Source organism: Lycium barbarum, chromosome 9 (assembly GCF_019175385.1).
Source record: "Lycium barbarum isolate Lr01 chromosome 9, ASM1917538v2, whole genome shotgun sequence".
Taxonomy (NCBI): Eukaryota; Viridiplantae; Streptophyta; class Magnoliopsida; order Solanales; family Solanaceae; genus Lycium; species Lycium barbarum.
In genome coordinates, this window is record NC_083345.1 from 31,750,338 (window position 1) to 31,770,096 (window position 19,759).

General features: G+C 35.2%; 2 protein-coding genes across 2 annotated transcripts; both read left to right on the top strand.

The window, feature by feature from the left end:
• Positions 1-1,769: 1,769 nt before the first annotated feature.
• Positions 1,770-7,913, top strand: LOC132611070 (endo-1,3;1,4-beta-D-glucanase-like). Its single transcript, XM_060325486.1, has 7 exons — positions 1,770-2,076; positions 4,654-4,675; positions 5,956-6,082; positions 6,271-6,361; positions 6,470-6,559; positions 7,116-7,216; positions 7,414-7,913. The coding sequence occupies exons 1-7, from the start codon at positions 1,929-1,931 to the stop codon at positions 7,552-7,554; spliced, it is 720 nt and encodes a 239-aa protein (XP_060181469.1). The 5' UTR covers positions 1,770-1,928; the 3' UTR covers positions 7,555-7,913.
• Positions 7,914-10,954: 3,041 nt separating this feature from the next.
• LOC132611834 (endo-1,3;1,4-beta-D-glucanase-like) lies at positions 10,955-19,397 on the top strand. Its single transcript, XM_060326201.1, has 7 exons — positions 10,955-11,081; positions 11,168-11,189; positions 11,745-11,847; positions 17,851-17,941; positions 18,051-18,140; positions 18,522-18,622; positions 18,942-19,397. Exons 1-7 carry the CDS (start codon positions 10,955-10,957, stop codon positions 19,080-19,082), a joined length of 675 nt encoding a protein of 224 aa, XP_060182184.1. The 3' UTR covers positions 19,083-19,397.
• The last annotated feature ends 362 nt before the right edge of the window (positions 19,398-19,759 follow it).

A 19,759-nucleotide genomic window follows, 5' to 3' on the forward strand; every position in this document is an offset into this window, starting at 1 on the left:
ATTTAAGCCAATAGTATAGTGGTAGGGGCATATTTAGACCCAAAGTATAACGAAAGGTATATTTGACCCTTTTTCGATAGTTCAGAGGTATATTTGGCCCTTTTCCGTTAATTTTAACCTTAAAATATAGTGGATGTTGCTAGACGATGGAATAATACTTTCTACGAGAAAAAAGATGGTCTTTTGTAAAAAAGAAAGGTCGATACTTTTTAGGAGAAAAAAAGGGTCTCTTATATATCTGGTGATAGGTTTAAAATAATCCCTTAAAGTATATATGAATAAGTTTGATCTTTTAAATTTGTCAAAGCGAGCACTTTTGGTCATTATTAATAGGGGTGTCAATGGTTTAAAAAAAAAAAACCGACTTAACCGACCGATCCGTACTGTACCGAACCGTTTTTTTAGGTTTTTTTTAATAAAACCGACGGTTTTTATATAAATTTATAACCGTACTGAATAATTAGGTTGGTTTTTAATTTTAGAAAAATGAACCTAAAAAAAATCAAACCGTACCAAATACATTTATATGTGTAAAATATATTCTATATATTAAATTTAAATATAATAAAATATTAAAAATTTCGCCTTGATTTCGGGATGATGAAAACCACTACAAGCCGGCAATATAATTAACACCTAAAGTTCCTACGCTGAAACCTATTATACTACTCCTATTGAAATTAAATTAGTTCTACCATCTCGAGTAGTAACTAGCTTGTAAGTTACAAAGTATTCCAACGATCTTGGATAGAAAGCCACAAAGTATAAGATATCTTTCTTATCATATGATTTTAAATTTATCTTATTGGATATTTAATCTTAGTAGACTCTGTTCTTGAGTCCCATCTTGATTGATTTTTTCCTCCTTGTGCGATCTAAATTATAATTTTTGTCTTTGCTTAACATTGCTTTACCCTATCGTAAAATAGTGGGATCAATCTTTATTATCGTCTTCTTTCATGTTTTCTTGATTCATCATGCTTTAAATAGTAAAAAAGTCTAGAGAATTTTTGCTAAAGTCCTATAAAAGCATGCATGATAACGTGTCTTTAACTTTTACTAGTGACTATAACATGTTGTTCTTTTTCTAAAAAAAAAACAAAAATTAACCGAACCGTACCGATACAGAAGAGAAACCGAGATGATGGGACAGTTTCGAAAAGTCTAATTTTGGTTCTACAAAATCAAATAACCGAAAAATTGACATGTTATAAATTTTATAAAATAACTGCCCGAACCGTACCATAGACACCCCTACTTTTGGATCTTATTCAATATTTATGAAACTCTGATTGTTAAATTTAATTGAAATTGTGCAAATAGAAAACACTTGATGGGAATTCATATTTGAAATTACTTTTATTGCTTTACCTTATTTTTGATCTATTTAAAGAGTTTAGTAAAAATAGGTGCAATTTTTATTATTTTTGGTTGATATATATTTTTATGTGTTGCACTTTTTTTTTTAATTGATATTTTTGGTTAATTTTTCTTAACCCGTTAAATTTAACAATTAAAATTTGATAAATTTTGAAGTTGATAAAAAATACTCAATTTGAACAAACTTAAAAGAGCAAAACTGATCAAATACTTATAACACTATTTTGAACCACCAACAATAATACGGGACCATTTTTGTCGTTTTTCTCCTTTCAAGAGCTCTCAGCAGAGACGATATAGTATGCTAACCGCATATTTAACCACACCAGAGGATGTGATGCTACGTGACTTTTCTAGGGCCTCGTATTTGAATTCAAATATAGTCAAGCTCTAATATAAATATCGGACAGGTTTAGCAAAAAAGGAAAACCGCATATTTAAACACCCAGCTACCCCCGAAACGCACTAAATTCATCAAAACATAATCTTTGTAGCTATATATCATATTTCTCTCTGTGTATTTACCTGTATATCTTGAGTAGCAAAAGATGTCAGGGCCTCAGTGTTGTGAGAACCCACCAGCTGTGAGCTCAAGCACCGGACATGGGTCTGTACTCGAACTTGGGGGACTTAAAACATACGTGTCTGGTTCTTCCAATTCCAAACAAGCCATCCTCCTCGTCTCCGACATTTTTGGTACTTACCCTTTTATCTTCATTAACTTTGGCCATCTGGGTTCTCCTCAATTTCCACTTTTATTTATCTTTATATCATGAAGATTTAGTAGCCTATTGATCAATTTGTGTTGCCACGGAAGACATTTCTCGAAAAATAACTGACTCCCTCAGTCTCAATTTATGTGACACTTTTTTTTAGTTGCTTCAAAAAAATGTCACCTTTCTATCTATAATTAAAATAATGAAAAAGGCTCAAATATGCCGTTGAACTATCGGAAAATGGCTCATTTATGCCATTCGTCAGTAGTTTGACTCATTTATATCATCAGTCTTACCTTACCAAAAGGGTTCATCTATGCCATCACCGTTTATAAAATGGCTCATTCATGTCATTTTTCATTAACACTGATTTTACAATATCAAATATGACACGTGGCCTCCAATTAGAAGTCCACGTTGTTTAATTAAATCAGTCTAATTTTAAATCTCAAATTATTAAAAAATCGACCCAAATTAATGAAAAATATCATGAATGAGCCATTTTGGTAATAACGATGGCATAAATAAGCCAAACTATTGATGAATGACCTAAATGAGCTATTGCCGATAGTACGACGACATATTTGAGCCTTTTCCCTTAAAATAATTTAGCTTTAAAATTTCCCTTTTATCCTTGGTGAAATTATTTATAGCCAAACAAAATGTCTAAGGTTTGTTTCACACCATAAATTTCAAAAGTCTTCCTTACTTTCTTAAACTTTATGCATAACCAAACAGTACGACATAAATTGGGAAGGAAGGAGTAATTTTTTTTTTTTTTTGAAATTATTTGGTTAAAGAACAAATTGGATAGTGTTTTGATGACATTTGTGAGTGATGAATGGAATGAATCCCACATCAGTGAAGGACCCTGACTCCTTATATGGCTTGGCCTGGCAAATCCTCTTCCCTTTGAACTAGCTTTTGGGGGTGTGAGTTAGGCTCAAGGTCTAACTTGACAGTGAACATTAAAGATTTTGATAATAATGTGTAAATTGTTTATTGGAGCAGTGGTATAATATTGTTTTGCAGGAAGAGAATCTTGTGTGGCTGTTGCACCCTTGCTTCTTGCCTTATCTTACTTCGTAAAGTAAATTTAGTCCTAGGCCCTCACCTTTGTCCAAAAGTGAGGACATTTTCCCCCATTTGATGGAAAATGGTCCTTTTGGAAATACCTTATGGCAATCAAGCACTATAAAATAACTAGTTTTTGGAAAAAACACTGCTGTAGTTGGGTTTGAGTATCTCAAAATCCTAGAGAATTATACAGTAGAATAAATATATGTTCTGGACTAGCAAGGACAATTAGATGTATATGGGATAAGTAAAAGAACTTCGCACTTCCTTTTTAGTACTACTTCTTTCTTCTCATTACAAGGCATTTGCTATTTTGGAAGTTGAGTAGCTCTGTCTTTAACTAAAAATGTTTCAGATATGCTTTTTGATATTTTTATTCCAAATGTTATGATCTAGTGTATTCTTTGTGCAGTATCTAAACATAAATTTCATTTCAAATGTCGGAATTTAGACCGGAAATTAGATGACTCATGGGGCGGAGTGTTCGCCGGTCATGAACTTGCACGTCCAGAAGATGAAAGTAGCGGAAATGAGGATGTTGAGATGGATGCGTGGGCATACTAGGAGGGATAGAATTAAGAATGAAGATATTCAGGATAAGGTGGGAGTGGCGTCCCTGGACAAATTGAGGGAGGCGAGGTTGAGATGGTTTATACATGTGAAGAGAAAATGCACAGATGCCCCAATTAGGAGGTGTGAGAGGTTTGACTATGGGGAATATGAGGAGAGGTAAAGGTAGGCTGAAAAAGTATAGGGGAGAGGTGATTAGACGGGACATGGCACACGTGCAGCTTACCTAGGATATGACCCTAGATAGGAAAATATAGAGGTCTAGGATTAGAGTATAAGGTTAGTAGGTAGTCGAGCGTTATCTAGTTTCCGTATTAGTATTGCTACTATTACTCTTCTACTATCTTATTCTTCGATTCTAGTATTACCTGTTGTTTCCTTTGCTTCGGTTATCATATGATTTGTTGCTGCTACTGCTCTTTTCTCCATTGTTTTCAGTATGATTCCTTCACTATTGTATTTGCTTTGCATACTTGATTTTTGTTATGCGTTACTTGAGTCGAGAGTCTACCGGAAATAGCCTCTCTACCTTCACAAGGTAGAGGTAAGGTTGTGTACACACCACCCTCTTCAGACCCCACTTGTGGGATAACATTGGGTATGTTGGCACTTAAAAGGGCAGCCCGGTGCACTAAGTTCCCGCTATGCATAGGGTAGGGTCCGGGAAAGGGCTGGACCACAAGGGTCTATTGTACGCAGCCTTACCCTGCATTTATGCCCATGGCTCTTTCCATGGCTTGAACCCGTGACCTTTTGGCTCTAAATCATAATATTAAGGAAGAAAATTAGATGTTTTGACTCTTGGTAATGTTAAACATCTATGTTTTGAACCAAAAGAAGTATATTATGGTATGAAGACTATTGTTATTATTTCTATCGAAGACAATCTCATGTTATGAATACTTCACAGGTTATGAAGCACCAAATCTGAGGTATGCACTGCTTCTCAACTTCAGCTTGGGTTTGTCAAATACATTCTAAAATTACTCTCTTTTCCTTCATAAAAAAAAAAAAAAAAAAAGAAAAAGGGAAAAATTACACTCTTTTCCACTTCACTATTGTTACTTCTTCACAGAGATGGCAATGGGGCGGGGCGGGGCGGTTGCGGTGCGGGTTTGGTCTAAACCCGCAAAGACTTCAACCCGCCCTACACCGCCCCGCGTAGCATTTTTTCTATTTTCAACCCGCTCCGCCCCGCCCCGCACAGCCAAAAAAAAATTAAAAAAATTTCATTTTATTGTTTAGCTTAAACAAATTAGCTTAACATTTCAGTTTTTCTAAAAATGGAGAGTTTAGTAATTACTATTTCTTACTCAAGAAGTTTACAGTACTTTTCTCTTTCTGTTTTTCCAATTCTCTTTTTTATAATCACTGTACACGAGCATATCTAAAAGTATGAGAATAAAAAAAAAATAAAAAAAAAAAGAAACAGGTGCACATATTTTATCTGTATCTGAAAATTTATATTTCATCTTCTGTTTTCATTTCCTATTAGATTAGCCACGTATCTTTTGAACTGATTCAAATATGAGAATTGTGGGCATGTGGCGTTAAAATAAGTTAAGAAGAAAAAAGAAAAAATGAAACAAAATAAAATGAGCTGCAACTGAAAAATAGGAGCAGAAAGATCACAAATAGAAAGAATAAGAGGAAGGATTGCTATGTACAATGAAATTTATAAAACTGGAGAGGAAACCCGCATGATTTTTATAAAATTTGAAAGAGAACCCGCAACCCGCCCCGCCCCGCCCCGCATTAGATTTTCAAAAAGTTGTTTCAACCCGCCCCACACCCGCACCGCACCCACACAAAGCCAAACCCGCCCCGCCCCGCATAACGTCAAACCCGCCCCGCAACCGCCCCGCCCCCGTTGCCATCCCTACTTCTTCATATATTTCTGTGCTAATGTTTGCACCATATGCATGCTCTAGGATGTTTCTCTGTTGTCAACAAATTTTTTTCTTGCTTTGATAGACAGCCGTATCATATACAACCACAACTTTCTTTTTATTTTTTTATTTTTTTAAAAGTCGATGCTCTAGGGTGTTTCTATTTGTTGATAACTTCAGAACCACATTATCTTTGTATCTTTTTTTACATTTCAAGGGAGGAAGTTGGGGTGATTGTTCTTTGCATTTCTTCCAATAATTAAGCTGCAAGAAGTTTCTATTTTATCTTGGGCTGATTCCAAAACTTAACTTCTATTATGTAGGATGCTTGCTGACAAAGTTGCAGCTGGGGGTTACTATGTGGTGGTTCCTGATTTTCTTTATGGGGATCCTTATAATCCTGAAAATACGGAGAAGCCTATACCAGTCTGGTTACAATCACATGGACCAGTATGCTTTCTGATTTATTTCTTCTTGTAATAGTGCCATAGATTTGCATGAAGAATAAAAGGAGGCAACACCATCCTTATCACAATTTTCCATCCATTAACTTGATCATGCTTGGGAATATCATTGTGCAACGTTCATAGTATCAGGTTCACCGCCATGGCATTCATTTGCTTCCTTTGTTCTGTTAGGATAAAGGATTTGAAGATGCAAAGCAGGTTATTGCAGCTTTAAAAGATAAAGGCATATCTGCAATTGGAGCAGCAGGGTTTTGCTGGGGTGGTAAGTTGTTCAACTTTCTCTTTTAGGATTATTCATCGGTTGCCATAGGATGTATAGGGTCAATTTCTTGTGGTTGTCTGAGATCCTGACCTTCTGTTTTCTTAACAGCCAAGGTGGTTGTTCAACTAGCAAAGTCTGACAACATTCAAGCTGCTGTGCTATTGCACCCTTCATTTGTCTCTGTGGACGATATTAAGCGTACGACTGTCTTTTACCTGATTCATTTATGATTAGATTGAGCTATTACTCCTGGATTTTATACAAGTGTGTTGCATATGGGACAAAACATTTGATGTCTCAGTGACACTAGAATACTGATGACTTGTTTGGTCAGGTTAGGCTCTCTCTGCCTGGGGCTGAGAGATCCAGTTTGATATTTAGTACCCCAAGTCCAAATATTGCTGTTCTTTATTCGTACAATGTCTAGATTCTGTTCTTATATGAAAAATTATTAATTGTGTTCCAGTCCTTCTGGATATTGTCTATCAGAAACAGCCTCCCTACCTCCCGAGGTAGGCGTAAGGTCTGCGTACACACTACTCTCCCCAGAACCCACTTGTGGGATTACACGGGTATGTTGTTGTTGTTGTTGGTCCTTCTGGATATCCCTATATCCTAAGTGATATCTGGTATCATGTGTTTTCTGAATTCTGATGAGTACATTGAACTGCATCATTTTTAGATTCTTCCTGATTCCTTTTTATCTTTAGTTATTTTTCCTCCTGTCCGGAGCTGATGATGTATCTTTTTACAGAGGTGAAGACACCAACAGCTATTTTAGGAGCTGAGATAGATAAAATGTCTCCTCCTGAGCTTTGTAAGCAGTTTGAGGAGATTTTATCATCAAAACCTGGGGTATGCGAACATTAGAGCCTTCCTATATTTAAAGATGTCTTTATTTTAGAAAGACTTATCTGTGAAATAGTATACTACTGTTTATTCTCTTGATGTATCGAGATAAGTGGATAAGTACTTTAATGAATTTCTTAGAGTGCGTTACAGAGTTCTAGATTTATCCTTTGCGTTTCTTTTGTGGCCGTCGGTAAAAATAGGTGGAGTGCTTTGTGAAAGTTTATCCTGGTGTTGCCCATGGGTGGACAGTGAGATACAACGTTGAGGACAAGAAGGCTGTGCAGAGTGCTGAAGAAGCTCATCAGGACATGTTGGACTGGTTTACCAAGCACGTCAAGTGAGTGGGAAGAACCCCAGCAGTTTGCAAATTTCCAGTTAAAAGTCTGAAAGTCGGACCATCATAATAGTTATGGAGCTGCTTACTTACAGACCCCGTATTGTATCTCATATTTGAAGACTAGATTCATGGTCATGTGAAATGTACTGTATGGTCCATTATGCATAAGAATGATCTAGTATGTGCTTTCTCTAAGAAAAAAAGGTGTTAATTTCTGCTGGTAAGTTGGGAGATTGAGTCAAATGGGTAATGCCTTTTTGATACCAACATTTTGCAACTATTAGAACTAGAACTGGAAGTTTCACAATCTCCCATCACTTCTATGGGAGAATATGGTTTAGTACAGTCTTTCTTGACTAGTTAGTTTCATGTCTGAAAATGCAAAATTCTACTCACTAGACTATTTTATTGAAACCCTCCCTTCAAAGACCAAAGCAAGAGTGTTAAAGGCATTGTTTCCATGAGAGGAAGGAAAGTTAATATCCTACCAGTTTATCATAGTTTAGTGATAAATTAATGTGCTAATATATTAATTAGCTTTTATTATTCATTAGCAATGAAGGTGCATAATGCATAGGAAAGATAACATTGTATTGATTATTGTTCTGTTATAAATATCGAAAGTGCATAAATATTTTTTCGATACAGTGATCTCCGAGATTCCAGCTTCTCTTTGTGACTAAATTATTGTATTAATGAAGAGGTAGAGTGATCAGAGAGACTTGTAATTTGCAAGTTGCATTCATTAGAATTTCCACTCCTAGTTGGTTAACGTAGTCTATTTTTTTTTTAGATATGTAAGAATAATTCGTGAGCTGTGTATAGCACAGCAACAACAACAACATGCCCAGTGTAATCTCACATAGTGGGGTCTGGAGAGGGTAAGATGTACGCAGTTCTTACCTCTACCTTTATAGGGGAGGGAGGCTGTTTTCGATAGACTCCCAGCTAAATAGATTGTGAGCTGTGTATAGCCTGCACCAAAAATCAGAAGTCTGGTTAATTGGCCTTGCTGCTTTTTGCTTCTTTGGCTATTGCTCCGGCTAAGGCTTTCTTTCTGCTTGGATTTGCCTTTCTTATCTTTCAGTCTGGACTTGCATGTGTTCTGCATATGACTATTTCGAGTGATTACTGCTATCTGGCTTGAGTTAGATAAGTAGTGATACACACTAAACTCAAAAAATTAACCAATTAATAGCTTAATGTGTCATTTCGGTGGTAGGTCTCCATCAAAGTGTTGCAGACTTTGTAAAAATAAAATAAAAATATTTGATCTCCAGTGATTTAAACTCTAGATGAAGTTTTATAGGAGTATATAATATCCAGCACACACATGCTGGATTTAACTTCCTTTTTAATTCAAAATGCCATTGACTCAATTCAATATAAACGATGGAGTAAATCTCACTCAACACATTTGGATTTAACTTCATTCTCAATAAAAAAAAACGATATTGACACAGTTCAATGTAAATGATAGAGTAAATCTCGCTTAACTTCTTAACTTTACACACGCTGGATTTAACTTCGTTCTCAATTCAAAATGCCATTAACACAAGTCAATATAAACGATGAAATCAATCTCACTAACTTTATGAATTTGGGAAACTATGCCTCAATTCGTTGTGAATGAGGTGACCTTCAGTTATATTTAATTAATGGTAAAAAGATGAGTTGGTCGGTGCACGTATTTTCAAAATATAAAAAAATGACCTTCAGTTATATTTGTTCTATACATTCTTCTAAAAAGTGATTGGAAAAAAACCAATTATATTTTTATTGTATAGAAAGGCCTAAATTCCGTCTAATTGCATGAAATAAAAGAGACATTGATTTAACGTTTTACTGGAATTTTAAAACTTGAAATTTCATCTCACCTATAAACTGTATTCACATTCGAGACAAAAACATTTTATCTTAAAAGCGATTAGCAATGAAATATTTGCAAGAAATAATAGACAATTGAATGTGTAAGAATGCCCAAAAAAAAAAAAAAAAGAAAAAAAATAGGGGAAAAAGCTTTACACGCATTTGACTAAGTACAAGTAACATGATCGATCATTGAAATTTGAACCTTTATATTCCCATGAAGCAAAAATGAGGTTTTGAAAATAAAAAACAAAAATCAAAGAAGAAAACAATAAGTATTCTTTATCTAGGCCTTGATTAACAGATTTATTATGTTGGTTGGAGGTAACATCCTGTAAAATTAATGGAGGTTCTCGCAAGTTGGCCAACACACCTCTACTATAAAAGATAACAACAACCAGTACCGCTCTAGAGAGCCGGTGGCCTAAAGCCGAAATTTAAAAGGAGGACTTATATTTATTTAGTAAAATTTTAATATATTTTATTTGTTATTTATTCTTATAGATTTTTTAAAGTGTATTTTTTTTTCAATTGACGATATAGTCAATTCGTGTAATTTTTCATGAGACCTTAACTGAATCACGAGTCTTTCTGTGTTACGATCATTTCATTGATTTTTTTTTTTTTTTTTTTATGTTCAAGCGATTGTTACAAAAAACTTTTCAACATTATTTTATAAGCAATGGAAACATTTAAAAATAGAAGTAAGACTTCAGACCAATAAGAATATCATCTTCTACATATAAATATTTTTCGTATCACTTTAACTGTAAAAATAGATTAAAACTGTCAGTGACTATTATGCCTTAAAAAAATATTTAAGGGCTTAATAATGTCATTTCTATTCTAATTTTTTAATAAGTATACATTGAGCTTGAAAAATATCTAAAAAGGCACTCAAAGAGTTATAGAAGATCTTACAAAGTCAAAATTATAAACTAGATTGATTTAAGTTGAAGTGAATTAAACCATATTACAAAGTAGGATGTAATTATAAATTTAATTGTCTACAACTTCGAACTGTAATTACATCAATCATATTTCTAAAAAGTAACATAAACTTTGAAAATATATAGATATTTAATGATTGATAAATAATTGACAGTAAAATGATCCAAAAAATTATTTATCACTAATAATAAATATATAATTTTTTAAAATCATATATATAATACAAATTATTTTGGGGCCCTAATATATTTGGTGCCTAAAGCCACTGCTTTGGTGGCTTTAGGCTTCAGCCGGCCCCGACAACAACAACAACATATTTAGTGTAATTCCATAAGTGAGGTCTGGGAAGAGTGGAGTGTATGCAGATCTTACCTTTAACTTGCGAGGTAGAGAGGCAATAAAAAGCAGGTCAAATAGGACTATAAATGATAATAAGACATCCTTAATATCTTTTGTTTCTCAAACACGCACATATCGTCGAATATAAACTCGTTACTCCCTTTAATATCATATCTTTATATCTATCATTTCCTTGGAGAAAAAGATGGCGGGGCATCAATGCTGCATGAATGCACCAACGCTGCATGAATGCACCAACATTGAGCTCAAGTAGCGGAAATGGGAGTGTTATACAACTTGGAGGCTTCAACACATACGTCTCTGGCTGTTCGGCTTCCTTATTCGCCATCGTCCTCGTCTCCGACATTTTTGGTAAAAGGATTAACTTTTTATTTATTTATTTTTTAAATGTAATATTTTGGAAGACAATATTTCATGGTCTTCATAATTTTTTGTAGGTTATGAAGCACCAAATCTGAGGTACCCTCTAATTTACTCCTCTTTTCCGACTTCATGCAAAAGAGTGCTTAAAACTGGTTTGACCAACTTTTAAGCTTACCCAAACTCCGTTTATATGTCCATTGAACCAAATAAATTGGTCCCATGCACCACACGGATGTTGTATTAGTAAGGATGGGATGAAATAAGCTAAAAATGGGTCTATATAGAATTTGGTGATGTTTTATCTGTGTATCTTTTGGGAGTAAATTTCATCTTTTGTATCCACTTTTGAGTTTATCATGCAAAAATTATTTTTTTATTGTCTTTTACAAAAAGTCAAACTTCAAAATTTATCACACACAAATCACTTTTCTATTTTTCGTCATATAAAAGTCATTCAACTTTGATCAGGTTAACTGAAAAGGAAATTTCACCTGAAGTTTTTATATTTTGTACCTCATGACACTAATTCATCCAACTGTGGCCATGTTTTATCCATGTATCTTTTGGTCACATCAAGGGAAGAGGTCAGGGTCAGTACCGATCTTTCTGTTTATCTTGCGCTGATCCCCAAATTCAACTGCCGTTATGTAGGAATCTTGCTGACAAAGTTGCCGCTAAAGGATACTATGTCGTAGTTCCTGATTTTCTTTATGGCGATCCGTATAATCCTGAAAATACGGAGAAGCCTTTACCGGTCTGGATACAATCACATGGAACAATATGTGTTCAAGATTTCTTCAACTTATTAATCTTAATTCTCCATTCGTTAAGTTGATCATGCTCGGAAACAGAAGCAGATCGAAGATTTAAAGATTATGATTTCTGTAACGATCTTAAGTTAAATATATAATAATAATTCGGCTCACGGTCAAATACTTGGAAGATTTAACTAAAGGTGACCTTTTAGTTGTGAAATTAGTATAGGTGACTTGTGGGTACCACATCAAATCAAAACTCAATTAAATTTGGAATTAAGAAGATTGGGTCCAAAATGTATTTTTTTCAAACTTCTTAATCTTTTATAAAATACAAAAAGATCCCAACTTAATTAAAAAAAACCCACCAGCCCCCCTTCTCCTCCTCCCACCCCTCCCCAGTCCCACCCTCGTTGCCCCCCTCCCCCCACCACCACAAATTTTTTTTTTAAAGAAAAGTTTGGATATTTTTATTTGCTTTTTCACCAGCACCCCCTCCTCCTCCTTCACCCCCACACACCCCCCCAACCCCCTCGGCCCATTTTTTTTTTGTTTTGTTTTAATTTCTTTATTTATTTTTGCACCCCCCCTCCTCCTCGCAACCCTCCCCCCGCGCAATCACACTCCCCCCCCCCCCCCCACCTAATTTTTTTTATATCAGTCCCCACTCTTCTTCCTTCCACCCCTCACCCCGCCCATATATATATATATATATATTTAAGTTTTGTTATTTGATTTGCTTTTTCACCAGCCACCCCCTTCCCCACCTCCCCTAAATTGTTTTTTTCAAGTATTGATTTTCTTTATTTGTTTTTCAGCCCCCTCCCCACACCCCCACCCCTAAAAAAATTTTGATTTTTTTACCGGTCCCCACTCCTCCTCCTCCCACCCCTCCCCCCTCCCCACCCCCACCCCCCTCCCCCCAAAAAAAAATTTTGAAATTTTTTTCTTTTTGTTTTTTTGCACCCCTCACCCTACCAAAAAATTGAATTATTTTTTTTGGTTTCTTACTTCCCCCACCCACCCTAAAAAAAAAATTAATTTTGTTTTGAAAAAAAGTATTGAAAATTTTTTATTTTTGGTTTCTTGCCCCCCCCCCCCGCCCCCCCCCCCCCCCATCCCCTTAAAAAAAAAAAACTTGAAAGGAAGTTTTGATTTTTTTTTTTTTTTGGGTTTAGGAAAAGTTTGTAGTGAATAGATGGTTTTTCTGTTACTGTCAGGTATGATTCAGGGTTTAGAAAAATATATCCAACAAATAGTTTTTTTGTTCTTGTCCTGGTATTTATCCGATTCTATTTGTAGAAGATAACCAACAGATTTGTAGTTATTGCAACAAGTTCTACACTTTTTGCAACAAGTAGATAATCTGTTGCAACGACTCACTAATCTGTTGGACATAGCTTCCGTTATTTGCTTCTATTTGTAGAAGATATCTAACAGATTTGTAGTTGTTGCAACAAGTTCTACACTTGTTGTAACAAGTAGACAATCTGTTGCAACAACTATAAATCTGTTGCAACAAATATAAATCTGTTGGACATAGCTTCAGTTATTTAGTTTTTTTTTGTAGAAGATATCCTACAGATTTGTAGTTGTTGCAACAAGTTCTACACTTGTTGCAATAAGTAGACAATCTGTTGCAACAACTACAAATCTGTTGGACATAGCTTCAGTTATTTAGTTTTTTTTTGTTTTTTGTAGAAGATATCCTACAGATTTGTAGTTATTGCAACAAGTTCTACACTTATTGCAACAAGTTCTACACTTGTTGCAACAAGTAGACAATTTGTTACAACAACTACAAATCTGTTGGATATAGCTTCAGTTATTTGGTTCGGTTGGTAGAAGATATCCAACAGATTTGTAGTTGTTGCAACAAGTTCTATACTTGTTGCAACAAGTAGACAATCTGTTGCAATAACTACAAATCTGTTGGACATAGCTTCAGTTATTTGGTTCTGTTTGTAGAAGATATCCAACAGATTTGTAGTTGTTGCAACAATTTCTACACGTGTTGCAATAAGTAAACAATTTATTTATGAATCAGCAAATGTTGAGGAAAGATATAGTCAAATTGAACAGCCAAACTGACAATCAATCCTTAGAAAGAGATGAAGAACAGAGCAAAGAAGCAGTAGATACAAATGAAGAAAGTGAAGAAGAACTAGAAGATGAAGAAACTGATGATGGAAATGAAGGAGATGGAGCAGATCAAGGAAATCTGCTACACCTTAGAAGGCAGTTGCTGAACAAATTATTACTTAAGTTGTGGTATTTGGAGCCAAGGTTGCTGTTGAACAATTTATGTTTTTTTTTTGTCCTTTATGTTATTTGTGAATGATGTTTATGAACTTATTTATTTTGATTAGTTGTGGTATTTGCAACCAAGGTGGCTGTTGAACAATTTTTGTTTATGAACTTATTTATTTTACTTACTAATTATTGCAACAGATGCATGCAGTTGTTGAAGAAGTTGCAACAAGTTACTAATTTGTTTCAACAAGTTACTAATTTGTTTCAACAAGTTACTAATCTTTTTAAACAAGTTGCTTAGTTGTTGCAACAAATTATTCACCTTGTTGGAAAAAAATCAAACAATGGCTTAAATTATTGCACAAACTAAAAAATATGTCGCAACATATGAGTTAATTGTTGCAACAGATCATACATTTGTTGAAGAAGTTGCAACAAGTTATTAATGTGTTTCAACAGATGGATCAGATGTTTAAGCAAGTTGCTTAGTTGTTGCAACAGATTTGAATTATTGCAACAACTTACTTATATGTTGCAGCAGATATCTCATATGTTGCAACAACTTACTCATATGTTGCAGCAGATATCTCATATGTTGCAACAACTTACTCATATGTTGCAGCAGGTATCTCATATGTTGCAACAACTTACTCATATGTTGCAGCAGGTATCTCATATGTTGCAACAACTCCTCCATTTGTTGCAACATATTCATGATATTGATCACATTGAACTCCTTTGTTTATACTGAATAACATTGAATTCATTTGTTTATCACTAAATATGGTTGAATTAAGTACTTCACATCAAAACACTCTAATGATCACTCGATTTAGGAAGAATACACTTAGAATTGCCCATCTAATCTATGAAATTACTATCTAATCCATTAAGGATATTAGTAGATATATATATTCATCACTAAATATCATTTATTTCCTTTGCTTAACACTAAATATAGGTGAATCAAGTAGTTCGCATCAAATTACTCTAATGATCACTCGATTTAGTGCATACTGACTTAGTAGATCATCTTTCCTGACTCAAAATACATCAAATTGATTAAGTATTATACATTGATCACTAAATATCGTTGATTTCCCTTGTTTATCACTAAACATGTGTGAATTAAGTAGTTCACATTAATTCACTCTAATGATAACTCGATTTAGTGCATACTGACTTAGTATATCATATTTCCTGACTCAAAATACATCAAATTGATTAAGTATATACATTGATCACTAAATATCATTGATTTCCTTTGTTTATAATTAACTATGGGTGAATCAAGTAGTTCACAGTGCATACTGACTTAGTAGATCATCTTTCCTGACTCAAAATACCATCAAATTGATTAAGTATTATATATTAATCACTAAATTAATATCATTGATTTCATTTGTTTATCACTAAATATGGGTGAATCAAGTAGTTGATATCAATTCACTCTAATGATCATTGGATTTAGTGCATACTGACTTAGTAGATCAACTTTCCTGACTCAAAATACCATCAAATTGATTAAGTATTATAAATTGATACATATCGTTGATTTCCTTTGTTTATTACTAAATATCATTGGTTTCCCTTTGTTGATCACTAAATATGGGTGAATCAAGTAGTATCTGTTGCAACTACTGTAATATATGTTGTAGCAAGTGTAGTATATGTTGCAACAACTGTAGTATCTGTTGCAGCAAGTGACATAATTGTCGAAGAAGTCCTTACTCTTGTTGGATAAACACAACAAGTTACCCAGTTTCTGCAACAAGTCACTCCACTTGTTGGAAAAACCCCAAAATGTAACTTAGTTGCTGTAACAAGGCCTGTCAGTTGTTGCAACAAATTGCTTACTTGTTGAAAATCTTTTAGCAGTTGGATAAAACCCAACAAAATACTAGTTGCTGCAACAAGTCCTGTTACTTGTTGGATAAAACACAACAAGTTACAGAGCTGTTGCAACAGATTCATTAGTTGTTGAAAATTGTTCAGCAATTTATTAACAAGAATACTCACATTTATGATTGAACACGATCAACATATCATATAAACCAAGTTCACAAACACCAAGAACATAAATTATCATTCTAAAAAAGAATAACATTAAAATGTCATAAAGTTCCAACAAATAACTATTATTACAACACAGTGCAATTAACAACTATGGAGCATTTCAGTTTGGACATGTCGTTTTTGTGCCAACTGTTTTGCATAAGGAGCATTTGTTTTTTCTCGTTCGCAATGATTCCCCGAATCCACGCCTCCTCTTTGTCCGCCTTCTTCTGGGTTTGCTAGGATCAACATATGAAGGAGGTATCTCTCTCTCTCTAATTCAAAACTTCTTTTCAAGATTTTTTTTTGGGTGGGGTGGTGCAAAAAAAAAAAAATTTTCAAAACTTTTTTTAAAACAATTTTTTTTTTGGGGTGGGTGGGTGGAGTAAGAAACCAACGAAAAAAAAAAATTCTTTTCAATTTTTTTTTTGCTTTTGGGGGGGGGGGGGGGGGGGGGGGGAGGGTGCAAAAAACCAAAAACTTTTAAAAAAATAAAATTAATTTTTTTTGGAGTTAGGGGCGGGGGGGGGGGGGGGGGGGGGGGGGAGGGGGATGTTGCCAAAAACCAAAAACAAAAACTTTTTTTTTAAAATAAAATTAATTTTTTTTGGGAGGGTGGGGGTGGGTGGTGCCATAAAAAAACCTTTAAAAATCTTCTTTAAAAAAATATTTTTTTGGTGGGGGTAGGGGGTGGGGGGCTAGGGAGGGAGGCGTGGTGGGGGCTGGGGACAGGGGGTGGGGGTGGTGCAAAAAAAAACTTTTTTTTTTGGTAGGGGTAGGGGTGGGGGCCATGGGAGGGGGGCGTGGTGGGGGGCTGGCGGCAAGGGGTGGGGTTATGCAAAAAAAAAAAACTAAAAAAAAACTTTTAAAAATATTTTTTTGGTGAGGGGTGGGGGTGGGGGCAGGGGGCAAGGGAGGGGGCGTGGTCGGGGGCTGCGAGTGGGGGTAGTGCAAAAAAACAAAAAAAAAAAAATCTTTTAAAAATCTTTTTTAAAAAAACATTTTTTTGGTGGGGGGTGGGGTTGGGGGGCAAGGGAGGGGGCATGGTCGGGGGCTGGGGGCAGGGGTGGGCGTAAAGCGTTTGTAGGTGGCTTTTTAAGTCTGCCGTCAAATCCCAGGGCTCAACCTTGGACAGGTGGTGGAAACTACCAAGCTGGAGTACGGTAGGGGCAGAGGAAATTTCCGGTGGAGCGGTGAAATGCGTAGAGTGGGGGTGGTGCAAAAAAACAAACAAAAAAATAATTTCAAAATCTTTTTCAAAAAAACATTTTTTTTGGTGGGGGGTGGGGGCAAGGGCAGGGGCGAGGTGGGGGGATGGGGGCAGGGAGGGGGTGGGGGCGAGGAACAAAGTGTTAAAAATAAAACTTGAGAGCAAAGTGTTAAAAATAAAATTGAGGGTCAAAGTGTCAAAAATAAAACTGTTGGACAAGCTTAAAATCCCTTAATCACTAATCAAAAATCATCACCACTACTCAATAATTAAAACTTGAATCACCTCTACTCAATTTTAAAACTTAAAGTTCACCTATATTTAAATGCCCCAAATACTTAGAGATGTTTAGTATATTTCTTACTGTATATACAGGGCTGGATAAAAGCTAATGGGTTTCATCTGCCACTGCTCGGAAATGTCCCGTAACATTTCTAGCAACAGGCTTGCCCCCATGCTATTAACTTTTTATTATTCTTGTTAGGATAAAGGATTTGAAGATGCAAAACAGGTTGTTGCAGCTCTAAAAGATAAAGGTGTATCTGCAATTGGAGCTGTAGGGTTTTGCTGGGGTGGTAAGTTTTCGAACATCAAGGTTATTTTAACCCTTTCCTGTACTAGGATGTAAAAGGTCAAGATTCTTGTGGTTGTTCTTGTGATAGTTATCTCAAGTTTTCTTAACAGGAAAGGTAGTTACTGACCTAGCTAAATCTGATGACATTCAAGCTGCAGCACTATTGCACCCAGCATTTGTCAAAGTTGATGATATTAAAGGTATGGCTCTTATTACGAAAATGATCAGATTGAGCTATTACTGGTGTGCTTTTATACTTTTGTTGCTTATCCACCGATTTCATTCAATGTTCTCGATGCCACTTGAATCCTGGATTTTACACGCATTTGTTGCATATACATACTACTATACTGCAAGGGGCATTGAGATCTAGATTGATGTTTAGTCCTCCAAAGACTTTATATAGCTGTTTTGTATTCGTTTACGCCTCAATTCCGTTCTAATATGAATCTTGCTAATTATTTATGAATTTACCTTCGTTTTATGCAATTGGTGCTAACTGTAGTTTGAATCGTGAAGACTACCTTGAACATTGTTTCTTTTTTCTCTCCCCACCGACTGATGATACATATTACTTGCAGACGTTAAGGAACCAGTAGCTATTTTAGCTGCTGAGAATGATAGCATCTCTCCTCCGGAGCTTATTAAGCAGTTTGAGGAGATTTTATCATCAAAACCTGAGGTACATGATTTTTTTAAGGTACCTACCCAGGTTCCAAACTCGGATTCCTGGGTGGATTAATTTATTACTAATACTCAAAAGAAATAGCATGCTAATCCCATTACTTATGCGCATAAGTAATGGGAGCTCGGACTTACCTTACTAATTCTAGGATTTGCTCGTCATTTTAAAAGATTGATGTGGGAAAATAATATTGTCCTGTCTATTCAGGGAATAAACCGACATAAGTGGGTATAACTAATTTGATGAATCTCTCAGTGTATGTTACAAGATTTTAGATTTACCCTTTGCTTTGCTTTCTTGATTTGTGTAAATATAGGTGGATAGCTTTGTCAAAATCTTTCCTAGTGATGAGCATGGATGGACATTGAGATACAATGTGGAAGACAAAGAGGCTGTGCGGAGTGCTGAAAAAGCCCACCGGGACATGTTACATTGGCTTACCAAGTATGTCATGTGAGTGCAAAGATGGATACCTGGCAGTTGCAATTTCCAGCTAAGAATTCGAAAAGTCTGTCTCGAGAAAAAATGGTGTACTTAGCTAAATATTGATAAACCCCGTATTATCAAGTTATTGAATAATTTGAATAAATCCTTAAATTCAAAACTCCCTGTTTTCCAATAAAAACCTTGTACTGTACCACTTGTTTGATGAGAAATTATCTTGCTATGTTCATCTGAAGTGTAATGCTGCTGCATGCTCATATTCTTTATGTCTGAGAATGATATGAACTATTTAGCAGCTACCTTACTTGATGTGTTTTATGTTATTATGTACTCCTTTTAAATTAATGTGTTTTCATTAATTGAGGCGGATTTAGGACTATGAAGCTCCTCTCCGTTACAACATCCATCCAGTTTATCCAGTGCATTGGTAATTTTATCACACCAGTCCACTTATATATCGAAGGGTCAATGTAAAAAGCTAGACAGACGCTCTGGTTGAGCAGCTCGCTCAAATTCCTTGCCTTACGTGTAGTAGCTTGTCAGGTTAAAAAAAGAGGTCAATGTTAGTTAGTTAAAATAACCCTTAAATCATGGTTAAAACCGTTGGCTTTCTAGATGATTACCAATTTGACAAGATAAACAAGCCTCCGAAAACATTGTTGGGATTTCCTTCTGATTGGAATTTTTTTC

Coding starts and splice junctions, on each gene's coding strand:
- LOC132611834 (XM_060326201.1), top strand. CDS start 10,955: ATGAATGCACCAACATTGAGCTCAAGTAGCGGAAATGGGAGTGTTATA. Junction 11,848..17,850: donor ATACGGAGAAGCCTTTACCG/GTCTGGATACAA, acceptor TATTCTTGTTAG/GATAAAGGATTTGAAGATGC. Junction 17,942..18,050: donor TGTAGGGTTTTGCTGGGGTG/GTAAGTTTTCGA, acceptor TTTTCTTAACAG/GAAAGGTAGTTACTGACCTA.
- LOC132611070 (XM_060325486.1), top strand. CDS start 1,929: ATGTCAGGGCCTCAGTGTTGTGAGAACCCACCAGCTGTGAGCTCAAGC. Junction 2,077..4,653: donor CCTCGTCTCCGACATTTTTG/GTACTTACCCTT, acceptor AATACTTCACAG/GTTATGAAGCACCAAATCTG. Junction 6,560..7,115: donor CTCTGTGGACGATATTAAGC/GTACGACTGTCT, acceptor ATCTTTTTACAG/AGGTGAAGACACCAACAGCT.